The sequence below is a fragment of the Mugil cephalus genome, chromosome 15, assembly GCF_022458985.1.
Source record: "Mugil cephalus isolate CIBA_MC_2020 chromosome 15, CIBA_Mcephalus_1.1, whole genome shotgun sequence".
Taxonomy (NCBI): Eukaryota; Metazoa; Chordata; class Actinopteri; order Mugiliformes; family Mugilidae; genus Mugil; species Mugil cephalus.
Window position 1 is genome coordinate 1,815,378 of NC_061784.1, and position 26,335 is coordinate 1,841,712.

At 40.5% G+C, this 26,335-nt stretch overlaps 1 protein-coding gene across 2 annotated transcripts; it reads left to right on the forward strand.

Annotated features, from left to right (window-relative positions):
- The first annotated feature begins 1,213 nt into the window (after nt 1-1,213).
- On the forward strand, nt 1,214-23,623 carry LOC125020963 (voltage-gated potassium channel subunit beta-2-like). Of its 2 annotated transcripts, none has more exons than XM_047606658.1 (14): nt 1,214-1,924; nt 16,425-16,468; nt 16,555-16,592; nt 16,849-16,928; nt 17,154-17,198; nt 17,736-17,780; nt 17,873-17,916; nt 20,042-20,128; nt 20,234-20,319; nt 20,429-20,549; nt 20,640-20,734; nt 20,853-20,973; nt 21,910-21,998; nt 22,138-23,623. In XM_047606658.1, the coding sequence occupies exons 1-14, from the start codon at nt 1,629-1,631 to the stop codon at nt 22,225-22,227; spliced, it is 1,281 nt and encodes a 426-aa protein (XP_047462614.1). In that variant the 5' UTR covers nt 1,214-1,628; the 3' UTR covers nt 22,228-23,623. The 2 variants fall into 2 exon arrangements, with proteins under 2 accessions (XP_047462614.1, XP_047462613.1); XM_047606657.1 differs by lacking the exon at nt 1,214-1,924 and adding an exon at nt 5,220-6,878.
- The last annotated feature ends 2,712 nt before the right edge of the window (nt 23,624-26,335 follow it).

The following is a 26,335-nucleotide window of genomic DNA, read 5'->3' on the forward strand; positions in this document are numbered from 1 at the left end:
GACCAAATTTATCTGTTATGCAACAGATCACTAAAAACAAACTTGGTCTAACCCAGTTATCTGACAGTTATACAAGCTGGATACTGGGGATCACTCACAGCTATCTAAATATATATTTATCAGTCTTATGACATCACAATAATCCTACTATTTAAAATTCAACATATGTATTGCCATTTGCACAGTAAAAACAGAAATAAAGATATGAATAAAAGATATGGAAGAGGCCGCCCTGCATCCTCCCTCTCACTGGGTACACTGTCAGCTGTTATTTACACCAGGAAGCTTGAGATTGACCTCCACCAGCTGCCAGTGTGACAGTGGTCAATCAAAAGAGCGATTATAGCAGCTTAATCCCAGATGATCACTGCCTCTAAAAGCCACTGCAGCAAAGGCAGAGCACCACATCTTGGGAATAGCGCATGTCCACCATGACAGATGCAAGGGGGAGGAAGGAAGGAAGGAAGGAAGGAAGGAAGGAAGGAAGGAAGGAAGGAAGGAAGGAAGGAAGGAAGGAAGGGAAACGGTTAAACAGATGCATGAATGAGCTGTCAGGCAGTCAATGAGCTTGACCTCTGCGTGCTGTGTCCCATCCATTAAGCCTTCCATTGATTCAGCTGTAGTTTAAGTGAGGACATGAGGAAACATTTTCACAAACCTATCAATATGAATACACGTCTGATCTGAAATGGAACAGAACTTCGGGATATCTGGGAAATGAATATAAGACTCAAGAATCAATTAACTACTCTGACGTAACATATAAATTATTTTTTGTTTCCAGTAGGGGTTTTTAAGATGAGACTTGGCTTAACGTGGGAGATTAGAAGGTGGATTTCTCTGCATATACTGGTGAGAAGCTGATGGACAGTAATCCTTTCCATCTGCATCATCTTTCTTTAAACTGTAACATCCATTCATCCATCCATCCATCCATCCATCCATCCATCCATCCATCCATCCATAAATCCATCCATCCCAGGAGGGCTGGTTATGTTGATGATGACACTGCCCGTACAGATCAGCTGCTCAATAACCTATAAAGGTGAAAAAACGATGGCTACTCAGTTTGAAGTAAGGGTCACACAGAGATGAACTCTCATGCCTCCACTGATTCGGATTATGGAGTAGCCACAGAAGATACTTCATCCGGTGCTCCCTTAATCTGAGCAAATGTAAGCTGGGGGAGCTTCAGCACAAATCCCTCACTGTCCCTCCTTTGAGAGATAAAGAGAGAAAGATGCTGATTGCTTTTGCTATTCATTTTTATTTATTTTTTTCTCAAAGACGCACCTCACATCAGCAGGAGCCATTGTATGTGACTGGTTGCTGCTGCTGACACGTTAGGACGGGCTTTGTTTTATTTTGGATTTAGACTCCACAAAGGCAAAATCCAGACTTTTTGATATTTTTCAGGCGCTTTAAGTTCTTGTTTGTGAGCAGTTTGATGTCTGACATCCTCGGGCCAGATGTTTGAAATCTTTGTGAATCTTTATATCAAAATAGCACTGCCTTGTTGTTTTGTCTCTAACTCAGAAGCGACTTTTGCCTAAAGTAGATAGTAGCAAGTAAAAGCGAGGAAAGGAGAAATCATTTTCGTCAGTTCCCGCACTTGAATCCAGGTAACTATGTTTGCCAGCCGTGGAGGTACGGGAGGAGGAAAAGGGGGGAAGTACTCAGTGGAGGACCTCTATGGCATCAGCAAGAAACCCAAGGCGTCGTCCTCATCTGGGAGCATTGTGGCCAAGTCTGGGACCAGGAGCAATAAGCCCTCGGATCAGAAGACTGAATCTGAGGCCTTGGCTTCTCAGATCCTGGAGGCGGCGCACAGGCTGGTGGAGAGACGCCGGCTGGAGCTGTACCTAAGAGAATGTGGCCTCTCCCTGGCTGAATGTCAGGCTGAGCGCTCCGCCATGACATACAGGTGAGGGGGAAAGAGGTGAACAATGTTAAACAACTGTGTGGTCTTTGAAAATATCCTTAGATAGAAGATATTTCTGAAATATTTTATTTTCTCTTAAATTTCCTGCGTACTGATGCATTCATTGTTTAAACCAGTTAAAGGGCCAATATGTTCATAAAGCTCACGGGTAGCTCCAGTGGGGGAGACTGCTATATCAGATATCCTGAGCACTCAACCAGCTGTGGATGATCCATTTAAATGACATGATTAATTTTCTTTTCTAATATATTATTACTGCAAATGGGCTAGTGTTTAAAGAAGACTACAACTGAAGGCAGTGAGGGGAAGCATCATTCAATGGGGGTTGGGGGTGGGGGGGTATATTTGCATTTTTTCCCCACCGGTGACCTAGAAAGTAGTATGAGGCGTTTGATGAGATTTCAGAGCAGAGGGACTGCTGAACAAAACGTGGCTGGACTGCAAAAGCATCTGGTTGTTCGGGTTCACTAATGGGACTACTACACAAGCCGTTGTCTAATTCCAACCTCCGTAAGGCAGTCCGACGGGGTCAACATCAGTGGTGCAGAAGTTTAGGGTTATTGATGCATGGTTTGACAGCGGGGGACAGTTGGACGCTCCAGTGCTTGCAGCTCTTTCCTTTAAAGCATTCAGATTGAGTGATTTAGGATGCAAAAGTTGCATTTTTCTGTCTTTAATTTTATAAAATTTTGAAATGAGACCTAAAAGGGAACATAATGTACAACAGAAGTACAAGAGATGAATGAACGGGAAGTTTTTGCATATTTTATTATTGTTGATTTATGTATTTGAGGATGTCACTCATAATGTGGGACAAATACAACCATATGAATATTTTTATGTGTAATACATTACACAACATGGCACTTGACGTGACACACTGTGTCCCTACCATGCTCACACAGTCATGTAAACCCCATTAAAGATGCCTCTAGGTGGCAGTGTCACTCTGGTGGGAAGACCAGTCAACCATGTGGCTCAAGAAAAGAAAAAATATCTTAAGCCTAAATCCTTCTTATAATATAGTGAATGACAAGTGCAATTTTCAGAAAACATGACTCACTCATGCCCAAATATAGACACATTACCTAATGGTAGCATTTACTGGCAGCATCTATTTAAATAAATGAAATAAACATACAATACAAAATACAAAAAATACAATTATCACCTCTGGCAGAATGGTTGTCATCTCTTGAACTGGATCTTGGTGCAGATGATGTTAAACTTGGTTAATTTGCACAATGATGCATCATTTCTGAAATCTCTCATGACCTAGCTTCCAGAAGCTAGCGTTTACTGTACCTCTCCAATGTTCTGGTCTTGCTTGAAACAAATGTCTGCTGATGTCCAAAGGGCAAAGTAAATTTTGAAAAGAGAAACATTCTCTTTTTGACAAACAGATTTACTCGTCTTCAAGCTTAAAGGTTTAAAAGCATGCGCTGAAAGTACTTCTATTAAACCATTTAATAATTGTCCTCTTTTTGACAAATCGAACTGTCCTAAGATGAAGCAAAGCCACAACCAAAACAAGATGTCAGAAGGAGTACTTCAAAGTTCCAGTTTCAGTGGGGATAAAGGCCCTCAGCTTTCTTAAACTACATGCACATTTCACGTTGAGGAACACCACAAACAATTCTGAGCATTCTTTATGCCTTTTTTAGTTCAGCATGTCAAAACCAGGCAAAAGGCAGCCAAAAACAACACATCGCTGCGGGAGATGCGCTCACTAACTTGATCTAGATTTCCTGCTTGGAAACATTTACGCATGGTCACTTTTTACCAGATGTCACATCCATGAGGTTTAAAATGAAAGTACACATCGCTGAAAGGGTCACAGGAAGGGTCAGGTCATGCCATTCTGCGCATTAGTAAATGTACTTAAGTATTAGATCTCAGATGGAGTTTATTGAGAATCACAGTTAGAAAGGACATACTTTAAATAAGCTTTGCTGGTGATGCATTACTTGTACTACTACCTCTCCATAAAAAAGAGTAGTCATCTAATTTCCTGAATATTTAAATTCACAGACTTCTAATTTGCAGAGAGGGCAATGAATGTAATCAGGGGCTATTTTATGATTTCTAAGCCGACGTGGCTCTGGGGATACCACGAACAAGGAATGAATGAGTAACTACTATCAGAAATAAATAAACAGTGCTAAAAATGTCCTTAAAGGAATATCCATTTAACTTGTAGATGACACTTCAGGAGCTCAAACCCATGGTCGACCGTTGCCCAGTGAGGTCTGCTATGACTGTCTGTGACTTTGAGTGGCACACTAGGGACAAAATGCTTGCTGCATTTGCCACACTTTCCATTCCTCCATCTTATTTCCTATGACCTTGTTCCCAATATTTCCATTTTTTTGTGAGTGGATGCTACCCCTTGTGATTCCGTTATGTCCATCCCTACATGTTTCCGGGAACATGTCAATTTCTGTTGTGTGTCTTGCCCGCAACTTTGACATGGAGCTTGAAACTTAAACTTCCAGGTGTTGGTGATTACTATAGTGCTGATGCCACGTACCAAGTGATGATGCTGATGGACATTATTTGGAGTGATGGCTGACGGTTGATTATTATCAAAGCGTTTACAAAAATAACGTACTTCTTTCAAAGCTCAAGAGGAGTGGAGATAATTGACTTTGCCTACAGCTACAGCTAGAGAGCCTCCCCTTATCAGCTCGCATTGAATAGCTATTGAAAAAGAGCTGATTGAACATTCTGCTGGCAGATGACTGCCACACAGTTTGCTCTGGGACGATAGATTGCTCTAAAATAAAAATTCATTAGTTGTGCAAACAAACTGACAGAAATGATGGGTGTGTGTGCACTTTTTAATTATTCTGCACATTAAGGCAAACACGGACTGCGGATTGTCAGTCTGATTGTCAGCCTCCTTAGGACATAGTTTAGACTGTAAACACGGCCTTAAAGGGACTATTATCATTGCCATCCCTGCCTGGCCACCAAACGACACATCCATTTTATTTCTGCATGATGTGATGCAGTGTGATAGGCTATGCCACGCTCCTCTATGATGTCTGTGATGTGATACGACTTCAAAGTCATGTATCTCCTCTTTGCATGAAATAGATGCACACCAATGTAAGTGGAAATACAAATTCAGCTTTGCATGGAAACATGGGTGGGGTAGAAAAACAGAGATGCCTGCAAAACGTGTGAGCAGCTCTGGTGATGTAGATGGGGGGGGGGGATAAAAGAAATAAAGTGAAAATAGGAGATTGAAGGTAATGCCAAGAACGCTGCGTGGGAATATAAAGAAAAAATATTTTGTTGTTGTGAGATCAGCAATATCCATTAATGTAGTGTAGGATGTGATGAAATGTGTGCACCAGTGTGATGAAAAATGTAGAGATCACACCCGAGAGAGAGAGAGAGAGAGCGATAGGGAGAGAGAGTGAGAGGGAGAGAGAGAGAGAGAGAGAGAGAGAGAGAGAGGCTTCAAACCCCCACATTGCTTGTGTGTCGTGAACATTTTCGAGCCTCTGGAAAAAGAAAGAAAAAAAAATAGGCGGACTCTGAACTGACAAAATGATGCTGAAGCAGAGCCGAGAGGCGGCATTGAGCGTTTGAAATGTCTGCTGCAGCTGATTTTTGGGCCAGTATGCCGGCATTTTCTCTCCCAAATCCGTGCACCGTGAGACCCAGCCGCATGACGGGAGCCCTGCACAGCTGCTGCCGGTATATGAACTACTTCACACGCTAAAGGTAATTTAAACCCGGCTCCGTGTTTGCTGCACCTGATTTCCCTCCTCTCCCTCTTGCATCAATTTGATGCTGCGTGAAGCTGCTGGGCGATGATGCATCGGTGTGCTGTGACTCTGTGAATTCGCATCAGATCAAGTCTGTTCGGACTATTTTCTTCGGAAATGTAAATTAGAGCGATTGAGCCAGTTTTTTTGCTGATCCACTTTGCGACAAAATATATATCTATCTATATATATATATATATATAGATAATAAAAACAAAATGCCTTATTTCGACAAGAGGTGCGATGATGCCTGTAGCTGTGATTGTGTCATTGCTGCGGCACACTCCGGAGCTTCTCAGCCCAAGACAGACTCAACTAACCTCAGCTGAAGAGAGAGCAGCAAGCTGGCAAGTGCTTTGTCACCCAACATAAGCCATAGGAGTCTGTGCACGGGGAAAAGGCCCTGGAGGGAGGTATCTTGCACTAAGGTTTTGGGGACTTCCCAAGATCTGCCCCATCCCTGAATTTGTCTGAGGACTGCTGTGAGCTTACAAGCTTCCTGATGGTTTCTGGAGGGCAGCCCTGATGCATCTTGTGAGTGTGAAAACTCTGAAAGCTTTTTGCCAGGTTTGCATCACCAGACAGGAGACAGAGCAGACGGTAACTCTGTGTGTGTCATGTTAGAAGCTGGATGTTCGCCTGCTCCCTCCAACTCTCAGCCAAAATCTTTGACTTGCCCCGTCTAAGCCCTTTGTAACAGCATCGCTGCGTTGCCACAACAGCACAACGGGAGCGGTGTCGAGCAGCACCAACAGTTTGTAGACATCACTGTCTGCGTGTGACTTTTGTAAAAAGTCCTCCTGTCTGACTCTCACAGTACGAGGCACCCCAGTCAGGATGCAGGTGTCTTTCGCATGCACTGAGCACAACCTCAAGAGTCGCAGTGAGGATCGGCTTTGTGGCCTTCGCACTGCTCCACCTCCCGGAGGAAGCAGTGGAGGAGTAGGGGGAGGTGGCGGTGGAGGAGGAGGTGGGGGCGGTGGCAGTGGAGGAGGAGGTGGCGGAGAAGGTGGAGGAAGAGGAGGAAGTGGACAAGGGAGTAATGGCAACTACCCATCCCAAGGCTCGGTTAAGACCAGGGAGGGGCCCCGGCACACTCCACAGGGCCATGCCCACATGAAGGAGGCCATCGGGCGCCACACTAGTATGAAGTACAGGTGAGTATGATGAGGAGGAGCTTCAGGGGTTGGTCGGCATTGTGACGAATCATGCTCAGATATGGTTTTCATTTGAGTATTATGGTCTTTTGATGTCCTTGTCATCAAACAGTTATTAGATTATCCTAACATAGGATATCAGTGGCATCACAAACAGTGTGTCATGACAAGGCCCTACCAATCTAACCTTCTTTATTCTTTGTTGAGCTGTAAAGTCAGGTTGAAGTCAGTCTGAGCTGTCACCAACAGACCTGCCCACATATCCATTAGCCAGACGAGAAACACCTCATCGAGTGCACAGCAGTGATTTCTCTGACAATATGAAAATATGACATTTACCCCTAAAAACGCTTACGCTGCTGGATATAAAAATACTTATGCAATCCATCCCACAGCCTTATCACATTATAATGGACAGTATAGGAGCATGTTCCATAGAATGTATGCAGATTCGCCGTGGATTCTTTCTCAACGCAACCAATCATTACAAAGGCTTCCTCCAATAAGCCTCCACCTACAGAGTAATGGACAAGAATGCATATTTACGTAGAAAAACACAATGTGTGCACTTTAACATTACCCTACAGAGTACATCATGTACCATATGCCTCCTTCATTTAGACTGTAAAATTCAATAACTAGGAGGAGTGTTTTCACGACCTGTTTTCCTGGTAATCAGGTTGAATTGCTGCCATTCTCTTCAGTCAATTTAGTTTTCATTTAATAGGATGCTTAAAAAGGGAATGAGGCACAAGGCAAAACTGGGGTATCTCCACCGTTCTTTCCTGTTAGATTTGCACACATAGTTGTGATTAGTTTGATCATTCAGGTTGTTCTTGTGTCTGGGGAAAAAAAGTGTCACTAATAGCGAGTACAGCAGCATTATAAGTCTATACAGCATATGGCAACTGCAGTTGCCACTGGCAACACCCCAGGCATTGCCTTTAGTTTTAGTCTTATTTTCTAATCTGGCAGCATCAGACCAGTCTGCAACAGAGTCTGCTGCAAGCGCTGCCACCTGTCTGTGGCCTGGTTGTGATGCGGTGGATGCACATTTTGCATTTCACACTGTTGTAACAATCAGACCGAAGTCAAGAGGAACAATGTCAGCATGTTGTTTGAGTGACACAATGTGTATCAGAGCAAATGCTACAGATTTCTTGTTGTGTCACTGGTTGAGGCCACGTGAATATCACAGTAGAACCAAAGTGAATAGCTGTGAGTGAATTTATATCACATTTTCCAGGTGGGAATTACCTTTGTCACTGTTTGACTTATTGTCATCTACCTTGGCCCACTATCCCATAAACCTCTCAGTCACAAAATGATGGCACCTGCTGTCTGTTATCACTCCCATGAGCCCTCACCGCCACCCATTACCCCAACTATGCCAGTGGGTTCTTTATCTTCTTCCTTTAACGTAAGTTTCTGTCTAATGCACTTTATAATACATCCCTTTTTTAATACTGAAACGCAGTATTCTCTGTGTGCAATTGTGAAAATAAGATAAAAAGTTGTTGGAGGGAGGGACTCTAGCAGTCAGTTCTGCTACTCAGCAAATTGGTTGTTCCTAGTAACCAACATTTTTATTTATTTATTTTTAGTTTATTCGCAGATCATGAAGAAGATACTACAAAGTTAGAAAAAATAAGCTAAGCTAATGTGTACAGTATTAATCATTCAATCATGCATTATAGGAACGAGATGATGGTTAGTATATGTTGGTGATGCATGATTTATCTGCAACAGTTGTAATAGCCACCAGGCACGTTGTGTCATTGGCAGCCAGCTGGATGCTTTTATTAAAATGCATGAGATGTGGAGCATGTACAAAATAAAAAAAAAAAAAAAACAACAACAACACAAAAATATAGTTGCTTAAGAAAATGTTATGGGGGCTCTAACGACAGCAGGAAATAGAGATGACACAAGAAAATCTGTTTTCTCAAGCTGGACTTTTGGTAACATTTTGGCTTTGCGTAGCAAATTAAGCTCAGTTTGTCAAATAAGAAAGTGGATAGCAATCTCGTCTGTAAACATAAGGCGATAGCCACAAGATGGCTTTTAGCTTAGCACAGAAACTGGAGGCAGGTTCTTTTAGTTGGTTGCCTGGCAACCTCATTGTTACCTGAAGAGATCAGGGACTTTGCCAAAGTCAGGTATTTGCACTTCTGGTTTTCAAAAGATTAAACAGATAGTCTTGCCATGTAAGTCACCTTTGACTATGAGCAATAAGATGAGAAATTACTGTGTAACTGAGCTTATCAGATTTTCTTTTTTTGATGTTTAATATCAAGTTTATCCTGCGGAAAAAGACAGTCGGCAGACCTTGAGTTATTTTGTTGGAACTCTGATTGGTTGTAGGACTGTCCAGTTTAGTGCAGAGGTGTTCTCTATTCTCTATGTCAGCTGATTTATCCACAGTATTTGCAAGTAATTATCCTATGAAGATATTATTTATATTATTAACAGACTTAAATATGGCTGCCCACAGGACTAGTTAAGGTTGGTATTAATAAACAGTAGCCAGTTTCGTGCAGAGGTATTTTTTTTCTGTGATTTGGTTGAAACACTCACCATATTAAAATACTAAATGAAATAATACTTGCTGGTCCTGTTGAAATGTCATACGAATAGCAAACTACTGATTATACATGTTACTCTAATAGCAAAAATTATATCTAATAATCTGTTGTATGTTTAGATGGAGAATGAAGCTTATGCGCATTTGCACCTGTAGCCCGATTTGAGGCGTTCTGATATTCAGCTGTGTTCTCTAACAGAGTGCACTCAAACAGAGAGTTTTGAAAGCCTGAAATGTCATGAAGCTGTGGTTGAGTCGCTGATGAACAACTGTGTCACAGCTCACAGAAACACAGTGGTCATTTAGTGCTATGAGGTACTGATCCAACCTCATTGTTATTACTTTAACAGTGTGGCCCTTGTTGCAGTCAAATTTGAGTCCTGCCCACTTATTTGCTCTGAGGGCACCGCAACATCACAGCTCCAGTTTGTTAATTTTATCTCAGTCTGTTCACGCACATTAAAATTCAGGTAGCCAACAGGCTGTTTCCTCTTCTGTAAAACCCAAGGGGGCTTCATATGAATTTAACTGGTTATAAATCTCAAACAGTGATACATTATGCGTTTCACGTTGTCATTATTGTAAATAATTAAGAGATGATTAAATAATTTGGCCTCATATTGTTACTATGATTAATAATCACTGGAGGCAAGCAGAGAGGAGAGCAAAACAAGAAACAGCAACAGCCTCGTTGACCTTCAACTCTCCTCTCTCTCTCTCTCTCTCTCTCTCTCTCTCTCTCTCTTTCTCTCTCTCTGGATATTTTTTGTTGATTTTTCAGTTGAATGGACAGATTAGTGACTCACTGTGAAATCCAAGTCTACCCAAAGTCACCCTAAATCCACACTTCCTGATTCAGTTCGGCCCCTAACCAAAATACATCCAAATTATTATCTGTCTTTCACTGTTAGACAGGCTTCTGTAGTCATCTGCTATCGACTAAAATATACAGGCTATTATAATAACAAATCATGGAACTGAATATTTTCAGGTACATTTAAGAGATTTCAAACTGTTTACTTACAAAAGTACGTTAAGTGGATAACTTAATCTCTGCAAAATGTGAACTGACCTCCGGGTAAGTGCTGTTTGACGAGGCTCATATTTGTCAATAATTGACGGAGGATGGTGGCAGCAATCAGCAGGCTCTTTCCCATCCTCGAGCGTCATAATTAGGACCGGAAAATCCTCATCACGTCCTTGGAGTGGGCTGTCTAGTCAAAGTCAAAGACTGGTTTTATCTTCTGGCGGAGACAAAGTCATTATTGCATGTTATTATAAGAAGAAGGAGAAGACACAATTCAATAAAACTGATTCTCAGATGATGGAAAAACTCTCCTAAGATAAAGTAAAATATGCTCTAAATTTAGATTTGGAAATATATTAAAGCTAAAAAAAACAACATTCAGCTCTCTGTGACATGAGCCATAAGTTGTATCAGTTTGTGTTTCACAAACTTTAATTCATGGAGGCAGTAATTGTTTTAAATTACAGCGCATTTAAAGATTAGACAACACTACAAGAAAATTGAGGGATGGGCTAATACGGAAGACATACAGCACGCCTTAGTGACTGTATTTAATCATTTTATGTTCACTGAGCAGCCTTTTATGAGGCAGCAGACCAGGAAACACACGCATATTCAAATATTCATCTTCACCCGTCTCTACAGACATAAGACAGCAGCTCACAGTGTTGACCTTTTCCACTGATGAACTTCATCAACATTTGAACATGTTAAGATGACTGAGAATGTTTGTATGATTTCACTTCAAGATGCAATTCACACCCCTGCAGAATGTAATCTGTGCTGCCCGAAGCAGCACTACACACATCTCCACCCCTGAACCTTTATAGAAATGCATTTACAGAAAATATGTAATTCTACAATGAGTCTGTGATCTCTCTACCCCGTGCCACTTCGTTAGGTGCATTTTTAGTTAATAGGAGAGTCACGATCGCTAATAAAGTCGCTGAAGAGAGCAGCTGAAATTGTGTGTCTTTGTGTGTGTGTGAGAGAGACAGAGTCTGTCTTTGGGCCATTTTCCATTTCATCCAGTCAGAGCATGTGTGTTTTATAATTAGGACAGACCTACTTTCCAATGTGTTTTAATACAATTGAATTAAAGAAGAACACTACATTACATGAAAAGTCTGACGTTTAGCTCAATGCTTTTAAATTAGCTGGCGCATGAATTAGTGTATTGCCAGATTATTGCAGTAGGTTATTGTACCAGAGTCAAAAAAATATAAAGATGTCTAATTTGTTTTCATTTGTCCAGATATCAGCCTGAAATTTCGGATTCAAATCAGCTGCAAGAGAAAATGATGCTCATTGCAGTTAAAATGTGTCTCTGGATTATTGAGCTCACTGATTATACAAGAGACCATGCTGCTTTACACATAATTTGCAAAAAACATTCACTTAGGTGGCGGTAGACATCCCCAAAATTCTTTGTAAGTATGGTGAAGTGACATTAAAGCCCTCCAAGATATCTGCTGTTTAGCTAATAGCTTTTAAAATAGCTGAAGCAAGAGTTTGTTCAAGTTTGTTCAGAATTTGAGATATATGCCACTAAAATTTCTGTTTGAAATTCCAGCTGCAACAGAAACTGAGCTGAGTCTAAGCAGCAAAACTACTTTCTAGCATAGAAAGAGATCTCAGCAGCTCCAGGAACATTACTTCCGATAAAAAAAAAAAAAAAAAAAAAAAAAGAGAGAGAGAGAGAAATGTGGTAGTTTAAACCTCTGTCATGTAGCGGTAAAGGCAGACACATCTGGAAAAAAATGTGTTCTTTGTATTTAGGGTGAAATGACCCTTTAAAACCCAGAAACAGTGAATACAGCATTATTACAAGAGAACAGACAGTTCACCATCTCACAAAATGCATGTCTAAGCACACAGACATATATACACACAGATGTGTTATTCATATCTAGATGTGCTTCCATTTGGAGAAAAGCCTGCTCAGCATGTGTGTGGCATTTTATGACAACTGCAGGAAAAAGAAAAACATCATTTGCACCAAACCATCTGTATATAGTGTCTTCCTCCTGTCTCAAGTGAAAACTAACTGTATATGTCAGCACAGGTTAAAATGCTGACTACACCATGACGGAGCACCTGTGCGCCTCCCCTCTCTCGCCCATTAACAATGTATGGGCAGTGCAGCCTATAGTCATCTTGTTTGGAGATCATGATTTATAGAGGGAGGAAACATTGAAAATAAAACACCCTAGTTACGATGGCCACAAAGAAGCATCTGTGTTTCTTTGTGAACTGCTCACAAGTGCATTCATGCATGTCCGTATGTAGATCTGTGCCTGCATTCAAGTGGAATTCCCATCAAGCGTGAATATTCACGCAAAAGCATCGACTGGGTCCACTGACGCTTGCACAGTATAGATCTTGCCCCCACCCCCCTTTTTTTCAATTGTCAAATCCACATTGGGTGAAATATAGGCCGTCAGTTATGTGCATGTGTGTTTGTGAGAGATAGGGGGAGAGACTGTCATAAAGAAGGCGGTGAGAGGAAAGAAAGAACATGTGTCTCTCCAGACTCACTGATAGTAATTTAACAGACTGCAGCACTGCAGAGAGCGGTGGAGTTGAGAGCAGGGAGGGGGCGGCCAGTTGTCACACTCAAAAACAATGACATCCTCTATTGCCAAGAGACCAAAAAGTATTTTACGTGACAGGAGGAATAATATAATTCACCCAATAATACAAGCTTCTCATTTGCTCATGGTATCACAATGAGTTTCTAAACCATTTTAAGCTTATTCTCTACCCTTAACAAGCATATTGTCTATACAAACGCTGAAGCAGCTGTGGTTGCTGCTGGATGCTTGACATTCTCCCTGTGCTGACTCATGTTTTGCTGTTTTTGTATTTCTCACATGTAACCTTTCTATTCGTCCACTTGATACAAAGAAGGTGCGACTAAGTTCAAAAACAAAGACATCAATTCCCATGTTTTACCAGTGCAAGACAACCATACATAATTGTAAAGACAAACATTTTGAAGAAAGTTTGGGAATACTCGTTCAGAAGTACCATGTCATTTGTATGCTCTCAGTGTACAGATACAGTAGCTATCTCACAAGTTATTTTTAATACATTCCAAGTTTTATTTTTGACAGAAAACTGCAGGGAACATTCTGTTATTGACCTACCTAACCCAAACTAAAAATTTTCCTTCATTCCCCCCTGACTGAAGTTGCAGCAAAAAGGTATAATTTGATGAATGTCACAAAAATATGCCAGTAAAGGAAAGAAAAAGATGAAACAATGAAAAAAATATGAAAAAAAGGCTCTTTAAGTGTCTGTTTTTCCTATTGGCCTCATTTACATGTACTCCCAGTGTTCAAAGTGCCCGAGCTGTCACTGGCTGACAAGCGTTGAACGAGAGCCACATTACCATACAAGGAATCAACTCCATAAAAACCCTGCAAGCACATTTTCCTTTCATATAGCAACCATGACCTTCCACCCGTGCGCTATTTTGACAGAGTTTAACGTAATGACACAAATAATATTCCTTTCGCACCCATACGCGGTGCACAATGCACAAATGCCGATGCCCCCACACGGCATGCTCAATGGGACACAAATACTTAAATATACAGGAATCTAAAAATAGCTGCAGGTCAGGCATTAAAAATAGACCGGGATAATAAAAGCAGGACTGAGTCTAAATGCTCTGACAGTCTGTCTTTCTGCATTTGGCTATTTGTGGCCGACACAGGCAGACAGGCAGAGAGAGAGAGAGAGCGAGAGAGAGAGAGAGGGGAGAGGCGCTGAAGATGAAAAGACGGCGAGCTGTGAGTTGCACTGCAGTTCTGCTGCCTCTCCAGCTGGCTCCCTGGCTAATTAGAATGGGGAGAGCGCGCACTGGAGGAGGAGCGCAAGCATGAAGCCCACATCATTTTCAGCTGTACATGCCTCTGTGGTCAGAAATGCAGCTCCCTGCTCCTCCCTGGCTACATTTCAAAACTCAGCTGTCTGGATAATCAGATGTGGCATGCTGGGTAATGGACTCCTCTTTAGCTTATGGAACATTTTGGGCCATTTACTGTACAGAGCAGAGACACTTTCACTAGGACTGACTGTGCTGAGCTCTGCCCCCTCTAGCTATTTCACTGACCCACTGTAATACAATGAACTGTTAACATATGAAGGATAAAAGGTCAAGCGTTCAGCAATAATTAGACACTGGCAGTCATTTAACCACAGGCGAGAAAGACTCACTCAGCAGCTGTAGTGGTGGAAGTATCTATGCTCTCTATGGGAGTCCTATTATCTTGTGTCAGTCTTATGCACCCTGTTTTTGTTACATTGCACCTTTTTCAATTTTAAATCATTCTATGATTTGTCTCTTTGTTGACGATTTGTTAGTATAGTTCAAAAATAAATAAAATTTTATGTATATAGCATCGATAGCAATGCAAATCGTTTCATAATATACGTTTTCATAATAAACTGTCCGAAAACCTCCAGAGCCAGCCTGAAAGCGACGGTGGCAACAAAAAAAATCTTGAGCAAAACCCAGCTCATATGGAGGGACCCATCTGCTTGAGGGTAGAGACAGAAAAAGAGCGAGAAGAGAGGAAAAACAGAACAGGAGGAGGAACGAGATAAACATACATCTGTCACGGATACATACATCTGGTATCTGATGGTGATTCAGATACAAGATATAGCTGATGATGTTACAAGAGAGGCTGATAATGAGTTTAAACCAGAGCATAGGGGTATAAAACGGTTAGTGACAGTAATCAGTTGTTCTATCACAGGTGAGTTAGCTGCTATAATGATTGAATTGAAGAGGAATCATAGGCAGGTTGGAGCATTGTTCATTCAGGTAGGAGTAGATGCAGGAGGCCATGTCACCTGATATACACAGATAATGAAAATCTCAATCTTTAATGTATAATTACTTACAAATACTGTACATATGTACCTCAGGATTGCCATACTTAATCTGGTAACACATTTAAATTTTATTATGGGGCACAATACAGAGAAACAAAAAAATATCTCCATAGTCCTTCACAGACATTTGGTTGTGAACAAAATCAACTCAACAGCACTCTAATGCATGTTTGGCAACATGGTTGTTACACTGTCCATCACTGTACAAACACTTCCCAAACGTTCTGATCGTCTCAGCAGGTCTGTGCCAGATAAATTCTGATCACGGCAACTCCAACCAATCAATCAACTTATCCCCACAAAAATGTTGATCACAGGGTAAGCTGACTATAGTGCTAGTACATTAATACAGTTGCCTTAATGTATGTTCAACAATTTATTAAAATGTTGATCCTGCAAATATAATAGTTAACTGCATTCATTATTACACATGATAATACTTTACAATCCCTTGTACCAAAATCCTAGACAAAACACATTTAGAAGCTCAGTAGTCCAACTGAAAAACTGACCAGCAGGCTAGCAGTAAGCTACCAGCTAGCAACCAGCAAGAAGACACCAGCTAACTAGCCTAGCCAACAGCAGTGGGCAGTATGCAGCACATCATTGGGGTTTTTAAGTGGGCACGTCCCTTCACTGATGTTTCGTTAAGTTAGGCCCACAATGCCTGAAGAAGGCTCAACAGTGAGTTCCAGCGTCCTACAGTCACCCCCTCCATGCTGCCACCGCACAACCCTGTTTTTGATGGAAAAGGATTTGTATTCCACTCTGAAATGCAGTAAGGCAGAAAGATCACAATATAAAAAAGTATCACAGCAGTCACAGCCCAGTCTCCAATATTGTCAGATAACCAGGTTGTCTCATCTTTTAGGATTACTTGTTTCTGTTTATTACTTATACACATCAGTGCACATCCTGCTTTATAATACATGCAAGTGAATCCCAAATGCCTACATATCAGACCATTTTTTCCCGTATTGTTTATTTTTGAGCTTTACAGACAAACCTGATTTTCTTCCTTTCATAGGAACCTGGGAAAGTCAGGCCTACGTGTTTCCTGCCTCGGGTTAGGTGAGTTCGCTGGAAAACAGCAGAAGTATTTTTCAGTTTAAATCCTTCAAACTAAACCAACAGTCTGTGTCTCTCCTCTCATTCAGGCACTTGGGTGACATTTGGATCACAGATCTCTGATGAGGTGAGAGCTTCGTTGTTACTCTGTCCCGACCTTCTTCACTCACAATGCGTTTGTGGAAAACTGTCACAAATCTTAGAGATTTCAATTATAGAAATGGTTCAAAATCCCAGACAATTTAAAACTATAGCATCTGAGATGCCATCTCTGTCTCTGCTGTCATACCCTCCCTATATTGTGCCTTTCGTGAGTGACCTCTGCGTAATTGGAATTCATCCATCGCCTCTCTCTCAGTCTCAGTTTTGTTGTGGTCCCTCAGATGGCTGAGAACCTGATGACCATAGCTTATGAGAACGGAGTGAATTTGTTTGACACGGCGGAGGTGTACGCCTCAGGAAGGTCAGACTTCACTTTCTTCTACCAAGCCTTGATAAAAAAAACTTTTCTTCTTCTCTTTCCCCTGCTTCACATTCTTTGATTTTTCTCTCGAGGCAAATAAACTTGATTCAAAATTGTGTTTAGTTTCTTTAACATATGGCATATTTCCTTCATGATTTATTGTTGTTGTGCAGTGATCTCAAGCTGGCATCACCCCATCACAATAAATGATGTGTTTCTCCACAGAGCGGAAATCACTCTGGGGAACATTATTAAGAAGAAAGGATGGAGGTGAGATTACTCATTTTCCCAGCTGACTCACACGAAGAAGCTTTCTAACTCCATTAGATCACAAATGTTTTTACAGTGTTAAATAATCCCTAATAATCTCTTTCTGAAATGCACTGCATTGCTTTTTATTACTACCATCAAATGATCTCATGGGAAATTCATACTAAAAATGTAGGGCTTTTCGCCTCAGAAAGACTGTAAAAGGATAAAAATGCTACCCTCTGGAAATCAACTGCCAGGTCATAAACTGTGGTGGCTGACTAGGTCCAAATACAGTTAGGTCAAAATATACTGAAGTTACAAATATATAAATGAATATAGTCTTACAGCACAGACTCTCAGCTTCACGTTGGAGGAATTATAACTATTTTTATGCGCCTACGACAGCTGAGGAACAGTGCAGGAAGGAAGTGACTATTAACCACACTGTACATATTGTTAGGCTAAAAATAATGTAAACAGAACAATATTTACGTGCGTATTTATGTTGTTTCAAAGTCCTTATTAAAACGCTGGTTTTTATCTCATCTTTGCCAGACGTTCAAGTTTTGTCATCACAACAAAAATCTACTGGGGCGGCCAGTAAGTGTAGCACTAAAAGTCTATGACAATCTTTTGATGCAGATTTTATTTTTAATTCAAACTGATATATGTGTATCTTCATCACTCCACAGAGCAGAGACAGAGAGAGGACTCTCCAGAAAGCACATTATTGAAGGTAGAGTACAATCAACTGTTTACTGCAAAACATGTTACCATTAAAACTAGTAAAGATTCCTAAACCAAACAAGTGTCAGGTTTAGTTCTGGTTCATAAGCTAAAGTGTGTGGTTCCAATCCCTATACGTGTGATCCTACAGCTCAACTATGAAGATTAAAACAGGAAACAGGTAATTTCAGAGGTGAACATAATACATCACAACTGAAAGGTTTTTGGGATGTAAAATGTTTCCCAGAGTGCATTAGCTCAACCCCTAAACGCACAGAAAATTGTGATGAGTCATTATCACCATCATCATGCCCCGGTAATCTCTGCTCTGTTTGCCTCTCTCATTTAAAGCCGTGTCAAGTAGACTGATGCTTTTAAGCGATGAGGTGATTTTGTTGAAGGTGACAATGATCAGAGAGTTGAGCACAGCTACAGAAGAGATGTGACCACAGATAGACACAAAGTACATACGGATCACATGAGGGGACGTGGAGAGATGAACACAAACAGTGTCTCTAGATTGTTGTTTTACAGCAGCTTAATCAGCAGCAACCACAAAAATAATCCTAAAAAATGCTACAAGGCAGTTAGCCTTGTGCACACTCATCGTTGTTTGTTTTGAAAGTAGCATGGCCTCGGGGTGACCATCTACCAAGGAGCTGAATGAGCTGTTTGACCGTCATTGTCATGAAGCTTTTGATTTGAGGCGACTGCGTAATAAACTATGTGCTGCTCACAAGATTTGCATGCTGGGACATATTTAGATTTGATCTCTATGCAGTATTTCAATACAGGACTCAATGTCCTCTAAGAGGAATTGCTGACACATACAACATTGGACAGTTGGCACAAAGTGAACACTAATTCAAACATTCAAGAAGCGGAAAATCAGACATCAGACATAATCAGACAAAACACCTCCACCAGCATACTGTGTTGAATCTGTATTGACATGATGGTATTTAGATGACACTGATCCCAACAACTCCCACTTGAAATTCCATGTAAACTAAAACAATGTGTTGTTTTCAGCCTTGATAGCACTGTGGTTTTGTAGATGATCTAGTTTATTTCTATAGGATATTTGATATGACAACCATGAACTCACTGTGCTTCAGCATGAAATCATACAAGACAAAAACATATAACATGAGTTATACAATAAATATATATGACAGAATGAGGTATTATTAAAAAGGACAGTAATACTGCTCATAAAACAACAAAAGATTTACTGAAATAAAGGCTTGCGAAAACATTTTTTTTTTGTCTCTGCTTTTAAAAAACATGATAGCGTTGTAGCAGACCTTAGTTGTGTGTTTTCCCAAATGACTGACAAAATGTAGAATTAATGGTAGATGTACTGTGGATACATTTATTGAATGATCTAGGGACCAGTCCAGTGTATTCAGTGAGCGTGTCAACAACATTGTTAACAACACAGCAGAAGTATTTTAAAAATAATAATAATTATAATAAATCAGCCCTTTCTTGAACTGGGAGCTAAATTTAATATATACATAATAATAATTAATAATAATTAGGGATGTCTGATATTGACTTTTTGCCGATATCCGATATCAACCGATATGGTATACCGATATATGCAGGCATTTTTTATTTTTTTTTTTCCACCCAGACTAATTTTGTGTGCCAACGAGTGAGCAAGCAACCTGTTAGCCACACTAGCTACACTCTGTTATTGTTTTGGCTCCGGGTGCGGTTTGATAAGGTCATCAATCACGCGCCGGTAAATGTCTCAGGACCCCACAAGCAGCAGCAGTAAGAGCACGCAGCAGCACAACCCAGGCCTTATGTTATCTGCTTTCATTATCAGTGGTAAAACCGATAACGGTATGAACAGATATTACAAAAATAGGCTAATATCGGCCGATATTATTGGTTGGCCGATATTATCGGACATCCCTAGTTATAATATAAAAAATTGTTTATGATCATCTGCAAAACTAACAGCATTTCCATTGGCCTGTGCATTGTCTTTACTGTGTATTAGCACATCAAAATGGCACAAATTGTGCCATAAATGTGGTAATGAACACATGCTAAACATTTCATTAACATTGCTGTACTAAAGTGAAACTCTTGGTCTAATAATTGTTCATTGTTTATCCCAGGATTAAGAGGATCCTTATCAAGACTGCAACTTGATTACGTGGACTTAGTTTTTGCCAACAGAAATGACGTCAATAGTCCGATGGAAGGTCAGTCCCTGATGTTTGAAATGTAGTGTATACTGTTAAAAGCTATTGCTGTGAAGGGATGGAAATCATGCAGTTTAATAAGATGATATGCATTGTGGTTTGCAGAGATTGTTCGGGCCATGACGTTCGTAATAAACCAGGGTATGGCCATGTACTGGGGAACGTCTCGCTGGAGTGCCATGGAAATCATGGTGAATACTGAGCTCTCATTCTAAAAGTCTGACTCCTCGGAAATGTGCTGTTAGCGTTTTCTGCATAAATGCTGATTGCAGTGTTTTGTTTCTGTCTGATTGGCATCAGGAGGCATATTCAGTGGCACGCCAGTTCAACCTGATCCCACCTGTGTGCGAGCAGGCAGAGTATCACTATTTCCAGAGGGATAAAGTTGAAGTGCAGCTTCCCGAACTCTACCACAAGATCGGTCAGTCATCCTGAGTCTCCCAGCTCTGTTTATCTCTTTTTTAATTGAAGGCTAATTTAGTTTCATTCTCTCTTAATTACATTCTTTCAGGTGTGGGGGCCATGACCTGGTCTCCTCTTGCTTGTGGGTTAATCACAGGGAAGTACAGTGATGGTGTCCCAGAGTGCTCCAGAGCAGCAATGAAGGTCAGTGTGATCTGACCGATGCTTGAAATCAACCTCAGTGTAATTCTCTACCTTGTCAGCGGGGTGCTTCAGTGTGAAATCTGTATCCCTGATTTTATCCATTTTGGTCCTGATGAAGGGATACCAGTGGCTGAAGGAACGAGTGAACAGCGAGGAGGGACGCAGGCAGCTCGCTAAAATTAAGGAACTCCATCTACTGGCAGACAGACTGGGCTGCACTGCAGCTCAGTTAGCTATAGGTATGACCCAGACAGACGGCCTGATTTTACAGTGCAGGCATGCACATTTGGCACGTCAGGCATATTTATGTGGTCGTTGTGTGACTGGAGAATGAGATTGAACTGACTCATATTGAAACAGACTTGAGCAACTATCTTGAGTTACAAAGCTATTGATTCAGATTGTTTACTCTTAGTGCACACACAGACATAGAAAGTGCTATGATTGATTGTGCAGACCAATGGTTAGGCAACAGATCTGAGCTCCATTTACTGCATCACACTAATGTTTCCTGTGCTCCCGGTGTCTGTGTAAAACCACTTTACTCCAGATCAATGACCTTATTAGTTAATTACATACATTTTTCCCATCTTTATGTTCAATCAGTGGGGTTTGGTCATTCTTTAGAAGGAAGGTTTTGTCCATTACCGTGTACTGTTAAAGGTCCTCATTTTTTAGATTAGATTAGATTAAACTTTATTGTCATTACACATGTACCGATACAGGACAACAAAATGCAGTTTAGCATCTAAACAGATGGTGAGACCATATATAGATTTCAGTGAGCAAAATATACATAATGACTGATTGAGGTACCATGAAAATATTATACAGTTGGATTTGTGCATTAAATGTAGGTAGACTATAAACAGGAACTGTAACATAATTTACACTACAGAAAATGACAGATGATGAATTAGGCACTACAAAATACAGATAAAGTGAGCATTAACCAGTGCACAAATAATAAGAAGTAGCTACCTAATGTTACTGAACTAGTGCAATATTTGGTATGTAGTACTGTGAAAACACATTATTGAAAGTGTTTTACTCAGAATGTTACCTTTAATTCACACAGCAGCTTTTGTAAAAGAAAAAAAGAATACATTCATGTGCTTTATCTTTGCTTAGTGCTGCTATCGTTCAGCTTCATTTGTTTTGCTCCTTTTTGACAGCCTGGTGTCTGCGCAGCGAGGGAGTCAGCTCGGTACTTCTGGGAGTTTCTAACACAGACCAGCTACTGGAGAACCTTGGCGCCCTCCGGGTAATTCTTCTCTTGCCTTCCACACTCAGTTGTTTAAACCAACAGATAGGCTACGTTGTGTGAAATACAATGTGGCAACTGCCAAAACAACAGAACCTAAACAAGACCTGATTGCCATCCTCCGCTCTTCTCCTTTCAGATTTTATCCCAAATGAACCCTCAAACCATAACTGAGATTGATGCCCTGTTGGGAAATAAGCCACACTCGAAGAAAGAGTCACGCGCTTGAAGATGCAAATCTGAGTGACAGATGATGTTTCGAGAGAGGATGAAGACATTGGGAAACATCGCTTTTTGCTCCGCTGTATACTCAACAACTTGCATGTCCTCTGCAACATTATGCTTCCAGTATGCGCACATATCAATGTGGCGCAGTACATTGTATCATGTATGGAAAAAAAAAAGAAAAAGAAAATCTCTCATTTGTGAAAAAAAGAAAAAAAAAAACAGGTCATATATTGCTCACTGTCCATTGATCACAGACTAATTATTTCTACGTGAGGAGGAGGCTAAAGCTGCTTCCAAGTGTCTGCCGTCCATAGAAACCAAGAGAGGTTGAAAAATAGTCAACTGTCAATCAAATGTTTTAAAGTGGAAAAAAAAAATCACACCTCTGTGCTAAAATGCTAAAAAAGTTTACTGCGTGAATGGTGCTTTCATTGGACATGTGAGTCTCCTGCCCTCGCAGCTGCCTGTTATCCTCTGTGATGTTTAGTATCCCAGCAGCCAGAGATCCAAAGGTTAGTGTGTGTAGCCTAACATTACCCATAGTGTGCATGTGACTGGCCTGCCACGCTCACTGCTTTATTTACAGGGTTGGGAACAATAGATTACTTGTAGAGTCATTACAGCAATCTGACTGTAAAAAAATCCAGTCCGTTATTGCTTCAAAACAACATCAGATCACATGCTTTAAAAGGAAAAAAAGTGTATTATAGCCCAAAAATGTCAAATAATCATTGATTCTCGCACAAATGTTAGGTATTACAATTTTAAAATCACGGATCAATAGTAGGTGATATATTTTGAAAGTAACTTTCCCAACCCTGCTGCTTTCTCAGCAATCTTTTTGCCTCCTCTGTTTGTAAACTGTGCGCATGTCCCTTTAAGAGAGAAAAGCCCTAACAGGGTGTAAATGTGGCATGGCTTCTATGGCTTATGTAGATTTGCAGTGCCCTTGTAAGCCTTTTTTTTTTTTTTTCTACTCTAAATGGTCGAGCAGTTTGATCCAGCATCTATGCCGCTGGGCCGCTCGTGCTTTAAAGACTTTCATCAGTCTTGCAGGCACAGCCATGTGTCCATCTGACATGTAATCTCTGTCTTGTCCTAAACTGTATGAAAAGACGTCACTTTCAGTGATGCCGTTCTTGTGAAGAGCTTCATTGTTCTTGAATCAGAGTTTTGAGGCGGCTGGACTTCATGGAAAAGACCACTGATCGTCTGATACAAAGATTTGGACACACTGTGGTGAACTTGTTTTCAAAAGATAGGAAATAAACCATGCGTCTGAGTTTATCACATGTGATACAACTCTTGCCACATGTCACTTGGGGTAAGATTTAGCAAATGTAATTCTTCATTGCTTTTTGTGGAAGCCTATAAATATAGCTTCTCTGAATCATTTATCTGGAAGTTCTCTCACTCTCTATCATTCGTTCCCTTGAGTCTTTCCCACGATGAACTTTATACTGTGCACTTCATGTATTTTCCCTTTAGTTTTGTATTGATCTAAATAATTTGTAATGTGAATGGGAGGAGTTTGTCCCTTTTGTGGTTTGCAAAGAAAACAGCACTAATCTCCTTCATGTTTTTGATACATGAAGTCATTTTAGCTGGCACAAGCTTGCATTGTGAAGAGGCTTATCTGTTTGGCACAGAGCTGAAGGTTAAATGTACGGGTGGGGGAAGTTTTCCTAAGGAGTGGCTGAAACTTCTTCTCTGCTCTTCTCTGTGATTCTGTTATGATGTACAGTTCGAGTGTAGCTCCACATGTACATAGATACTTCAGTCAAACCGGAGAAAGTGTATCTTTGCCTGCATAACTTATTTTACTGTCTTGCAACAAAGAGAAACCAAAAGAGGGAACTCATAGTGAATGTATCATGTCTGTTGCTCCAACCTCTCTGGGGGATAAAGCACATAACATATAATTTCGACCTCTTGCATAAATGCAGACATTATCGCCCGTGTTTGGTGCAAACAATGGTCAACATAAATTTGAAGCACACCCTTCATTCTCTACTGAACATGTGCTCCCCTATTTATAGGAAGTCAGACAAGATTTTTCTATTTACAACCTGACCATATAAACTGGAATTGGCTAATCATTAGCTGTTATGTTGAACCGTCCTGTTTGCTAGCCTTCCACATTAGCTAAGATGTTAACATGTTAATATTTGGAATAAACTATTTATTTGTGTGTATATACACAGGGATATTAATTATGAGTTGCATCCAAAGACGGGGTTTAAATGATCAGGAAACTGATGAAAGACATGTTCTCTTAGATGACATATTAACAAAGCTCTAAATTCTTCACATTCCCCAACAACACTTCTGAATCTTATCAAGGTTGGTTGCTCCATTACTGATGCAGAAAGAAACGAGCGACCATGAGAGCTGACAGTACTGTTTGTGTTCATGTAGTTTTAGAGTAAAAAGATTCTATTCCCTGGTGTTTTTCAATCTGGCAAATAAATGTAATAAATTGCACCACTACTTCTTGTAACTTATTAATGGTGGTAAAGGCCCAAATTTAGTTATAAAGGTATTTAATCAAGCATCTAAACCAGGGCTGAATCAAAGGCTACTCGACTCTTGTGTTGTCTTAAAGACGTTTCACCACTAATGCAAGTGGCTTCTTCAGTTCTATGACTAGTGGGAAGTTTAGGTTTTTATTAGGAACATGTGTGGGTGGTGCCCACCAGAAACGTACATATCGATCTCACTCTATTAAAGGACACGATTCAAAATTCATTTAATAACAGCTATCTTATTTAACTTAGCAACTATCAAAATGTTCAGGTAAAAGTTGCTCTTAATGAGTCAGAGTACATGGCATTCAAGGTGAATTTGAAAGGCTCAAACCATGCACTTTTTGCTTAAGAAACCCCACAGACAAAGAGTCATTCCTGACTTATAAATGTCAGGCTTCATTTGTCAGACCTGAGGTCATTCAAATGGATGGTAAAAGAACAACAGCATATCCGTGTGTCCTGCCCCGTCTGCGCTGCTGAGCGAGCTTAGCCTGCTGGGACAGCAGCACACATGCCTCCCACAAACAGAAAACATCTGTGACGCCAACACCAATAGCCCTTCTCTTAGTGGAATCCCAGGAGTCATCAGACTGACAGATGAAACATATGTGCTGGAAAATCTCGATTGCCTCATCGCCAACACTGTCGGAGAAAAACAGGTTTCGCTCCATGATTCACTCTTTGTGTGAAGGAGCAATAAGGCGATAAAAAACAGAAAGCAGAGAGGAGGCCGGTCGGCTTATAAGCACATTTGAGATCTGCAAGCCACCACATCTAATAAAGCACACTTTATACCTTGCTGGGTGTTTCTCTACCACTTAAATGATTATATTAGTGAATCCCAAGTAGCCTGTAGCTGCTGGTATGTACCTGAGGCCACAGACGACTACTGAAATGCCATTACAACTGTAATAATGGAGTTAATAATACATTTTCATTAATAAAGTTGAATCTCAGATCCCTGGGCCACTGCTTAAAAGCAGCTCCTAGCTTATTGCAGTATGATACAGGTCTCTGTTGTTGACCTATTAATTAAACACCCCATTGCCCTGTTCACATGTACATTTATAAACAACAACATACACTATTAACAGTATTTCTGCTAGTGTAAAAACTCCCAGAGAACCATATTAATAACCAGCGGAAAGTAGTTCCCAGGAATGCACTGTTTACTCCTGTTTGACAAAGATTTGTTACCAGTACCTTAAAAGAATAATACTTAAAAATTCAATTATTTTTTAATAATTAAAGATGAATGTTTAAAACAAGAGCTGCATGAAGACAGGAATATGGAGACAGGCCAACATACATTCTTGTTGGCTGTGATTGCCATAAACTTTTAAGTGCCATAAATGATCTTTTGAAATATTTTTGTCCATTTTTGTTCATATTTTTTATTTTTTGTGTGTTTGGAAAACGATGCACAACACTCACAGAAACTAACGATCCTTCTGCTCGTCCTTAATTTGTCCTCACAGCCTGCACATCTGCTGAATCACCCTGAACTCCCCACAGGCCGCTCTACAACAAAAGTCCTCGATATCATTTCAACATTTCAAAGCCCTCAATCTCTGTCAGCTG

Excerpts from the sequence above, each read along its gene's own strand:
- LOC125020963 (XM_047606657.1), top strand. The coding sequence starts at position 6,559 with ATGCAGGTGTCTTTCGCATGCACTGAGCACAACCTCAAGAGTCGCAGT. Across the intron at positions 16,929-17,153 it reads GAGGTGTACGCCTCAGGAAG|AGCGGAAATCACTCTGGGGA; the intron begins GTCAGACTTCAC and ends GTTTCTCCACAG. Across the intron at positions 20,974-21,909 it reads TGCAGCTCAGTTAGCTATAG|CCTGGTGTCTGCGCAGCGAG; the intron begins GTATGACCCAGA and ends CCTTTTTGACAG.